An 11,283-nucleotide genomic window follows, 5' to 3' on the forward strand; every position below is an offset into this window, starting at 1 on the left:
GATCAGGAGGGAGCAGCAGGGTCCTCCGCTAATCGGCACTGAAGGAGGGGCGAGGTGCGCGCGGGGGAACATGCAAGATTAAAGGACCTGCTGTGCACTCTACTTCCGCCAGTAGGTCCCCACTCATATATAAAATGCAGAGCCTGGAGCTAGTTTACCAGCTGCACAGAAGTCTTGACTTCTATAGCTAACTTGTCATGTTGTTCTTACAGGTTTTCAGGTTTTAGAAAAAAAGGTTGAAAGTATTACATCAGTACTAGATAAATCATTAGTTCTGAAATGAATTGAGTTTTGTGGACCTGGTGTCTATTTTATAGTTTATTCCCCAAAGTTAAAGTAGAAAAGGTGCCTATTTTATACAATCATATAATCATGTGACAAATGGAAGGACTTCAGGAGGTAATTTAGTGCAACCAGTTGCTCAAGCCAGCATCATCCTTATCTAAAACATCCCTCTGGAATTCCTCTCCCTACAAACTATAGGATGGTTGCATAAAGCATTTTCTTGGATCCTAATTCAGATTCCTCTTGCAGTGATTTTGATAAGTTAGACTGGGTTATCTGTACACTGCTGTGCCAGACCAGAGCAAGGGAGAAGACTGTGCTTCCATAGTTGTAATTTCCTGCAGCAGCTCAGCTTTAACTGGGTAGGGTTTCATAGAGTGCACTATGCACCAGTGCAGGACAAGGAGGATAAGGACAGAGCATTGGTTTTTAACCTTGTCTGTACTCCTCTCTAGGAAATCTGTTTGCTGCATAGGAATAAGTCCTTTGAATAGCCCACTTCTATCAGGTTTTGCTTGCCCTCTTCCTCTATATGAGTGCATAGAGCAGTTAAAGCTGAATCTTGATTTCAAGAAGTTTACTAGTGATTTACACTAGTGTAATGAAGAGAAGGACCTGATGTTTAACTTATCATGTCCTATATCATGAGTCATACAGACTAACAGGGCTAACCACCTCTCTCTGTCATACAATATGCATGATATCACAAGGGAGCTGTTCTCCTATTTTTCTATCTTGTATTGCATTCACAGTGGCTTCTGAGACTCCAACAGGCTTATTTAAGTGAATGCCAGAAAAATCTCTCTTGCTCTCTCTCTCCTCCCAGCCCCACTTTGCCCATACTTTGGGGCTCACAGACAGGATTGTGGTGGTGGTTCAGGGCATATAGGTGAAGGAGGTGGGAGTTGCATATTATGGTCCTATCTTCCGGAACTGAGCACCATAACTCAAAGGGAAGTGACTAAGAATTCTCCCCTATTTATGTAGTTCCAGAAACCCAGAAGACAGGAGCGGCTGTTTGAATACAGCTGTGATTCACATGTCACTCTTCAGCTTCCTGAGGCAGAGACATAAAAAGAATCTATTTTTAAGAGATAACTAAGACTTTCCCCAAAGTTTTAAAAACATTCTGACATGGCTGGAAATACTGTGTCGTCACATAGCAGAACCCCAAGAGCAGGGTGTTTGTCTAAAAAAAATTATGACAGCTATAAACTGAGAACCTGTGGTCAAATTGCTATTAGTTTCATTTTAAAAACAACTTGTAGACTGGTAAGTAGGTTAAAATAAATTAATAGCCTGGCCTGCTAAACACTTTGCTCCTAAGAACTCTGTCTGACATAAATGGGCACATTTTCCCTGTGGTAAATGCTCTGTTTCTTAAGCAAAATCTCATCTGGTAAGTGCTGTTGTTAATAGAAGTGAGGACTTGCATTCAATAGGCTGACAGTTAAAAATGAGCAAATAGTACCATTTTCTTTAGACTACCCAGCTGAGGGTAAATATGATGGCGGGCTTTCTACCTCTAAGTCCCTGGTTTGAATCTGAAAATGGGGTTCTATGATGTTTGGGAAACCTATGTGAAGGCAGAGGATAAGAGCCAAGTTCTTGGTGCATAGGGCTTGTCTACAACAAACCCAGAACCATTGCAGTAAGGCATATCCTGTAAGGGTGTGCGAAACTTTGGGTGCTGATTCAATTCGGAGGAGATTCGGTCCAATTTGGCAGCCAAATCTCCAAATCTGAATCAAATCAGGAGATAAATGAAAAGGTCCAGATCAATTCAAAGCTCTCTGAATCGATTTGGAAAAGATTTGGAGAGCTTCGGACATACGGGCAGTCCCTGGTTGTTGCCGCAGGGAGCCAAATCTGGACTCCAGGACAGTAAATAGAGGGTGGGGGGGGAGTAGAGGAGGGAGGAGAGGACCATGGGGGGACCCTGCCAGGCCCCATTCCCTACCTGCTCTCCCAGCCCCCCTGAGTGCCCCCCAACCTCCACCTGCTCTCCCAGCCCTCCACCCCTCCCTGGCTGAACCTCCTGGCCCCAGCATCCCAGCTCTTTAAAAAGAAAGGGAAAAAAAGCCAGTGAATGTGGGTCTGCTGCAGCTGCTGTTGGGGCTTCTGAGGGCTCATGGCAGAGCCCCCCACACAGTGCGGGGCAATGGGGATCGCCCCCCCACACCTGGCAGGAGCTGGTGAGTTCAGGGCTTTTTCCCCCCCCCCACAAAGAACTGGGAGCTGGGTTGGGCAGGGCAGCCAAGGGGGGCAGGGAGGGAAACTCATGGCAGAGCGCCCCACACAGCATGGGATAGCAGTGGGGGGCAGTGGAGATAGGCCCCCTCCTCCCCCCGCCTGGCAGCAGTGGGTGAGTGGGGGCTTTTTTGTTTGCTTGTTTAAAGACCCGAGACCTGGGGCAGACGGGGCAGCCATTGACAGGGCTAGGAGAGCAGGCGGGGGATGGGTCCTGTCTGATTCAGGGATTCGGCCAGTTTAGCAGCAGCCAAATCAGCCGAATCAATTCAGGACAGTGATTCGAATCACCGAATCGAATCACTATCCCCTGAATCGGCCAAATCCAAAGTAAATACTAGCCATTTCACACAGGCCTAATATCCTCTACTTGCTTGTCCTGCATGCTAAACCCCAGAGTGCCACTGAGAGTCATGCCTTGCATCCACTCGGTGTTTCTGCCAAACCCTGGAACTGAAGCAACGCAGCCATCTTAGAAGAGCCTTGCGCGCATGCCAGTACATTTGCCTGTGACTAGAGCTGAGGCAAGTACTTGGGACCATGCCTTTGGGGAGTGAGTGAAGGTGCATGCTTCTTGATGACAGTTCTGAGCTCAGCAGAGTGGCAGTGTAAATGCACATTATCCACATTATAATACATTTTCATTACAATACAATTGGCATTTCCTAGAATTTTAGGATTGAAAGGAACCAATGGAAAGAAGGAACCAGTATATGTCTATGCTGTCTCAGAATTGGTATTTAATGGCACCCTGGCAGTCAGACTCCTTCAACAGCACAGATCAATGGAAAAAGTTGTCTTTTTTTTTTTTTTTTTTTTTCTTTCTACCCATTACGACTGAACTGTTTTTGATCTGTAACATATATTTTTCAGAATACCCCAGTTAATCCAACAGATGGTGTGCCTTGTAACACAGGTCTACCAGCTCCAAAAACTGACACTCTCACAATTTATTCCCTTTTGCTTCCTTACTGGAGTCCTAGTGGGGTTACAGCACTGGAGTTTCTCAAGCTGTGAATACTCCATCATTTCAGCCTGAGATAGGTTAACCTCTGTTAAGACTAAACTGACTTGTGCTCTGAGAATTCCTCTGGGAGCAGAAATTCTCCCCACGTTCTCTAGCCTAACGAGTGTTGCAAAAATTAATTTAGCTCCATTGCATATTCACTATCCTGTTTAATTACCCCCTTGACTTCTTGGTACAGCAAAGAGTAACCCACACATATTCAGGCCTTTGCTAATAGTTATAGCTTACGTCTTCATTATGTACTGAGTCATGTTGTAAAACCAGAGGGAGCTTGGCTTAATGGATAGGATTCTGAACCAAAAATTAGAGGTGGGCTGTATTTCTAGTTCTACCATTCACCTTTTTGCATGATTTCATCAAATTAATTTTTCTTCTTTGTGTTCCTCTTTACCTCCCACTATCTGCCTGTATGTCTTCTCTATTTAGAGAATAAGCTCTTCAATATATATTTATCTCTTCTTAACTGTGTGTACAATGCTTAGCCCAGAGGCACCCTGATATTGCTTGAAGCCTCTAGATTTACAATAATATGCCTACTAGATAGTGAGACTAATGAGATTATTGCTTACGTAGCTAATGAAAGCACAGGACTAACACCCATTACATTCAGTACTTCTAGGACATTTTAATTAATTTTAAAGTAGCTTGGTTTTTATAATTTGGCTATTAGAAATGCACTTTTTGTTTCAAATGTGTACTTTATCTGGTCTGTATTCAAGTATATTTGCATTGTTTGAGAGAGAGACCCACTTTTGAAAATATGTCTTTTCCAATGACAGCTTATTTGTATGCCCCTGATTCTGTTTGAAGCTGTGCGACATTTCTCTGCTCCTAGTTTAAAAAATGATTCAAGGCCCTTCAATATGCAACTAAGTACTCCTTGGTTTTGAAATGTGGCCTTTTAAAATGTATTCCCCATGCTACTCTTTGAGTAGCAGCCATCTATTAATACGTTAATCCTAATTGCATTTCTGTAAACTTAACTGTACTCAACTCCATGCAACTCTTATGACCTAAGGTTGAAATTTTTATTTTCCTTTCTAAGCTCTGAAACTAGCTGCTTTTAAGGCAATGTTTTATGGTACTAATTAATAAATTGTCTCCTTTATGTGCATGCTAATTCAAGTGCCTAGTATTAGACTAGTGAAGAACATCACTGTTGTGCTGCCACCATATTTTCATTTTCTTTAATTCTTTATAATCTAATAGTATCCTGATAATTTTTCTGATCAGGGTCCTAGAACTATTCCTTATATTGTTACTGGGACTTTTAGCCAATAGATTTTGTGTTGTACTCTAGTCTCTGTGTTCATGATCTTTTGATAGTGTCAAGCACTGTTACATTCAAAATAGTTCTCACCACAGTCTAACCTGTTCTTCCTGCATACTTTAACCAAGAAATATTTTGACCTGTAAGGTCCTAGATGATCTTAGATACCAGTCACATGAATTTTCTTCCTACTGAAGACAGGAATTTGCATCAACCCCATCTGGGTTTTAGTAGTAGCACAAAGACATTTGCACTTTATTAGTGTAAAAAAAAAAAAAAAAAAAAAAAAAGTGTGGCCATTTCAGTTCCCACATTGTAAAGCTATACTTTTCCTTAAACTGATTGATCCTGTATTAAAGTCTTTTCTGCTAGAAGTTCAGGACTGCCTAGGACCTTCCTTTCTTTAGTTCCACATGCCATCTGCACCTGCCTATCATCATGGAGTTTCTTCGCTCACGTTATTGAATAACCCATTCTTTTACACTGGCATACATTTAGCTCTCTTATGGTCCAGAAGAAGGCCACAGATTGCCATTTCACCCTAACTTGAAACTTTCCTTTTTATTTTATCTTCTCAACCATGTATTTGAACACTGTAGATTCTGTCTATCTGTTTGCGCGGTGTATTGAATACAGAGACCTGGGCCTTTCTTCCTACAATATGCAGGTCTTTATTTAAGTTGCAGGGGCCTCTCCTCTATTTCCACACACATCTAGTGCCAGTTTATACCACAACCACAGCTTATTCTCTGCACCTTCTTCTAAGCTGCCAATTTTCCTCACCCTTATCTGATATATACTCCTGCCCAACAGGCAAGTCGGTGTGTGGTTCCCATGCTATGACTCCTCACAAATCCAACCTATTTCTTTTACCCTTCCAACGCCTAAATTCCATGCCACCGCGCCCTGCCTCTCCCTAATGCTAAGGCAATGCATGTATAACATAAAACTTTATTGCTTAACATGGAGGAAAATATGATGTAATACATGAAGGAAGGTAATGCTATTCCAGGAGGTGTAAGGATATCGTTAATAAAATGTAGTTGTATTTATGATTTTAATGGGGTGATGTCAATGAGATCATAGAAGCAAGTAAAATTAGGGTTGGAAGGGACCTCAGGGCAGTGGCGATGTGTAGGGGGTTCCTGTAAACCCCCTGACAGTCAGCATTCCCCACTTAGGTGACAGGCAGGAGGGAGGCAGGAGTGCTGGTGCCCCACCTGAGAGCACTGGCCAGGGAGTGGGGGCACCAGGACAAGCACCCCTGGCACTTCTGGGCACACCACTGGCACTTCTGGGTCAGTGCGATCAGCCGCAGAATGGACTGCCCCCCCAGGTCACTGACTGGCTGCTGAGGGGGCAAGTGCCCCCCCTAACTCAGGAGGCACTGGCTGCCCATGCCTCAGGAGGTCATCTAGTCCAACCCCCTGCTCAAAGCAGGACCATCCCCAACGAGATCATCCCAGCCAAGATTTTGTCTATCCGCGTCTTAAAAGTCTCAGAATCCAAAGCCTCTCTGGGTAGCCAGATCCAGTGTTTTACTACCCTCCTAGTGAGACAAATGCTCCTAATAGCTAACCTAAACATCCTTTGCTGCAACTTGAGACCATTGCTCCTTGTCCTGTCACCTGCTACCGCTCGGATGAAAACAGTCTAGCTCCATCCTCTATGTAACCACCCTTCAGGTTATTATTAAATCCCCCATCAATCTTCTTTCTCCAGTCTATGTAAGCCCAGTTCCCTCAGCCTCTCCTCCTAAGTAGGGATCTACCAAAATCGTGCTGGACAAGTGCTGTGCAGTGGCTCCTTTAATCATGTACTTTTAGCCTCCTGCCCCCCCCCCCCCCCCCCCCCCCCCCTGATCACCGGGCAGGACCACTGGGCCCCTCTGCCAATCAGTGGCAAGTGGCATATTTAAAACTGGTTTTTGCCTCCTGGCTGATCAGGAGTGAGCAGCAAGCAGTGGGGCCACTGAGGTCCTTCCGTCAATCAGTGCCGGGAGGGGGGACACGTGGTGAAAAGAACAAGATTAAAGAAACCACGGTGCAGTGTACTTCTGGTGGGATTTAGGTAGATCCCTACTCATAAGCCATGTGTCCCAGCCCTCTACCCATTTTTGTTTTCCTTTGCTGGACTCTTCAATTTGTCCATGTCCTTTCTGTAGTAGGGGACCCAAAACTGGACACTGTACTGCAGATGTTGTCTCACCAGTGCAGAATAGAGTGGGGAGAGCCTTGTACATAGACTCAGGGATTTTGTGCTTATATATGCTCTTGGGTGATTTATTTCTAGAATTACGATAAAGAGAGAGCAACTGGAAGTACCAAGATCAGCAAAGAATTTCACTCTCCCTTCAAAAATACCTTACTCCATGGTTTAGTATCATCGTGCACAGACTGTGATCTAGTTCTGTTGCACTGAGTCTGACTAACTCAACTTCAGAAGGGTGATTGTGCTGTGAGGCTTGGGGCAAAATCTGTTCTTAGGTTAATGAGCCTAAGTGTAATTTATGTAGCTGTGACACCGCAGTTTGGGGCTCTTACGCAGTTTAGGATTCATTGTAGCTATGCTTGGCCAATGCTGTCCTTCCAGTGTTAGACACTGGAGGAAGAGGAGCAGATTGTGAGACTTTCAACCTTTTACCCAGGGCAGTTATCAAGGGAGCAGGAGACCAGGGTTTCCAGAGGGTTTGAACCTGCATCTCCTGCTTCTTAGTGCTCTAACCAGCAGGCCATGTGCTAGGCATTGTCCAAAGGACTCTCCCAAGCCTTCCCCTTGAAGCTTGACCCACTGCAATATTCATTGGGTAAAACGAATGAACAGCACTGGGATATTTTCTGCCCCATGGGGAGCAGGGTGCAGGATAGAGGTTTCTGTGTTGCTTTCCCCAGGCATGGGCTCATGGCAGGCCTGTTTTGCCACAGATGGAAATAGAATCCCAGGCTGTGTGTAATGCCAAAACCTACAATTACGTGGCTATGTCAGTGCTAAATAGGCATATGAAGGGGAAATAGGATTTAGTCTTTAGTGTAGGAAAAATAAGCAAGTTTGACAGGTTGAAATAGCCGGGGTAGTCCTGGGACTCACTTGCTTGAGAGCATTATTGCTACTCATTCAGCCTAGCACTATCACCATCCTTCACCATGACCTGGGATGTATTCCCCACTGGTGCTGGATGACTGTCATTCTTATATGAAGGGACTGCTGATGACTACAACAGCAGCAGCAGACACGATGTGAAAGACCACTGAAAGCTATAGCATAATGCGCTCACTGCACTTAGTTGAATTTCATCCAATATAACTGAATTACAAAAGTTTTCCCTTTACCTTCAACAATTATTATCATGGATTATTACCAGGCACTGCAGCATATCGATATTTGTCTAATTTATATTGTAAAGCTGAATTTAGATGCACAGTGTTACCATTTTCCAAATACCTTCACATGCCTAATCTAAAATTTCACTCCTGATGCCCCTGAATTAATGGTCCCAAGTGATCTTTTGTATTTGCTCTTTTCATTACATAATAATACAATAGATGTCAATCTTGTTCATCAATCCTTTCTCCCTGGCAGGTTATTTACATTCAGTGAATTCAGCCTACTGAAAACTACCCTCTGTTGGGTTTTCCTACAGCTAAACCCAAAGGTTCAGATAATTCCATCACATGAAAAAATCTTGATGTACTTTAGCAGGTAATACAGTGAATATATAACTCAATCAACTTTATTATTAAGCACAAACTTGACTTCGTAAAGTATCATTGTATCATTTCCTATACCTTTTGAATTAGTCCTTAAATAAGAATCGATTGCAAAATGCATATTTTCAAATTTGGGGGAATGAATCATGGAACTTGGTTTTCTTCATATGGGAAGTGTAATACATGCATGTAGTTCATTTAGCATTGCATTTCTGATGTACCTGTGTGATGTGTGTTTATACAAACAAGTTAGCTCATGGTCCAGAATTAATCACAATGCAATTTAAGCCACATGTGGAGTGGGAGTAAAGTATTAAATACTAGCAACAGTAACAACGTGTAATCATATTCAGAAAATAGTAATACTGTGATTGTGTATGTTAATGGTAATTAACTGGCACTTCAGATGTCCTTTCTCTACATCATATTCATTATAAAATGCAATTGTCTACAGTTGCCATGTAGAAAGAAACTACCCCTTTTATTTATGTTGTATTTCTAATGTCCAGGTTTGTATGTTCTTTATAATGTAATTTTGGCATCCACCTGCAATTGTAGTTTATAAGCTCTAATGGTACAATTACCAGTATTACAGACTATAAACATAATAAATTGGTTGAAATAAATCTTCTAATGGTGACTTGAAAAATGAGGGAGGTGGTAAATTGGAAGCTAAATTGAAACCCTGTTTATTTCTACAGTTTGAGATTTGGCATTTTGATGATACATATTTGATGGATCTATGTTCAGTTCACCCCTGCTGGCATTAGTATACTGGCAGGAGCAGCTTTTTCCCATAGAGGATTCATTCTCAAGCAGGGGCAGGCAACAGTAATGAGAGTGATTGATTGTTTGATTGATTGATTGATTAATATGAATTGCTATCATTTTTCATCTATAGATCTCAAAACACTTTAGGCATGAGGTTAAGTAGCATTATTCCCATTTCACAAATTGGAAAACAGTAAAAAAAAAAAAAAAAAAGAGAGGGGAAGAATCTCCTCAAGTCATGGACAAAACCAGAAATAGACTGAATCTCCTGCTTCCTTGATCTGTGCCTATCCAGTATACCAATATAGGTATTGCCATACTTTTCTGTAGGAGTCCTTCCTGGGAGGGAAGGATTAATTTATAGGAAAGGCAGCTGGAGTAAATATGCTTCCCTGGCAGACAAAATGAAGCACCTAGGCCACTACTTTCCTGTGTTGGGTGAAAAACTAGCTTTGAGCCACCTTTGTGCCTCCCAAATTCTGACTTGAAGAAAATAAGCATGTTCAGCTTGCAGAAAAGGTGCTTCAGAGGAGACATGATATTAGTCTTCAAATACTTGAAGAGCTGCCATAAATATGAGACTGGCACTTTTTCTCTCTTGCTGCAGAAAGCAGGACAGAGACCGGTGACTTCAAGTTGCAGCAAAGTAGGTTTAGACTGGATATCAGAAAAAAAATAATTTTCACTGTTAGACCAGTGAGGCAGTGAAGTAAACTGCCTAGGGAAATTGTGGACTTTCTATCACTGGAGGGGTTCAAGAAGAGGTTGGACAGCCACTGGCCAGAAGTGATCTAGGCATAACTATGGGGTTTTCCTGAGTTTCTGGTTGCCATGTGGGACTGAGAAGGGAATTTTTCCCCCTCCCCACTATTATGTGTGCCAGGTTTTTGTTAGCCTTCCTGTAGGCAAAGTTGGGGAGTTTGACTAGGGTGTGCCAGTGTGCCCTCTGGGACTTAAACTCCTGGCTAAAGAGACTTGCCCCTCTGCTCAGGGTCAGACCCACTTGCTATATTTAGAGTTAGGAAGGAATTATACCACATGGCCAGATTGGTACGGACTGTGGCGGTTTTTGTTTTCCTTTGTGGTGGGAAATTGTGGTCCTCTTCCTGGGATTTCTTGAGCATATATCATCAACCTTTGCAGCCACAGGACATTGGCCACCAGTCCTCCTACTTTACCTGTGGCAAGTTAGGGTGTTATGTCTTGTATCGTGTCAGGGTTGACTGTGTAGTTTTGCTAAGAAGTTAGACAATGGATTTGTATGGAAAGGGTAGGATAGGGATGATGCTACGTCGGGCAGGGGGTTGACGTCCTCAAGGTGCCTTCCAGCCAGATTTCTCTGTGATTCTCCAGTTGCACAGCTTGTCCTGGTCCTTGAGCACAGTGCACTCTGTCCATACACTCTGCCTCTTCTGTGCCCAGGCCCAGTTTTATGATGCCTCTTGCATCAGAAATTACATGGGAAGCAGTTAAAGAGGCATTATCCCATTTCTAGGCTGGAGGGCCTGGTGCAAAGGTGATTGGTAAAGGGCAGAATCTACTTGTATGTCTCTTTAAAGCCAATGTTCTTAGGGATTTTTTTTCATATTTCTATCCTCATGAGACATTCTTTCCTATGAGTCATGCGCACTATAAAGAAATTACTGTTTGGCTCAAAGTTACACTCCCATGCCTGGAATCAACATTTTTTTTGCACCAAGAGATAGGAAATGAGCTGAATTTTGTGGGTGATTCATTATTTACTAGTTTGACCTGAGATGTGTTTTGTATAAGAAAAGCATATAAAACATGACTCAGAATGCTAAATACATCGCTTTTCATAAACAGTTTCCTTTATTAGATCATGTACAGCAATATATAGAGAGATGCATCTTGTACTTCTGACATAGAGTTTACATTTTAGCAGCCTTATATGTCTGACTACTTTCATTCCAAAAATACATCAGGGTTGATTTAAAGTCTCCTCGGAAGAG

The 11,283-nt window shown here is 42.8% G+C and overlaps 1 protein-coding gene across 1 annotated transcript in view; it reads left to right on the top strand.

Moving 5' to 3' along the window:
* The window catches only part of BTBD16 (BTB domain containing 16), a 51,218-nt gene that overhangs the window by 16,705 nt on the left and 23,230 nt on the right, over positions 1-11,283 (top strand). Inside the window, exon 11 of the mRNA XM_025205923.1 lies at positions 8,412-8,531. Within this exon, the coding sequence (XP_025061708.1) occupies positions 8,412-8,531 (120 nt within the window). The remainder of the gene's footprint in view (positions 1-8,411; positions 8,532-11,283) is intronic.

Source organism: Alligator sinensis, unplaced genomic scaffold, assembly GCF_000455745.1.
Source record: "Alligator sinensis unplaced genomic scaffold, ASM45574v1 scaffold28_1, whole genome shotgun sequence".
NCBI classification, from domain to species: domain Eukaryota; kingdom Metazoa; phylum Chordata; order Crocodylia; family Alligatoridae; genus Alligator; species Alligator sinensis.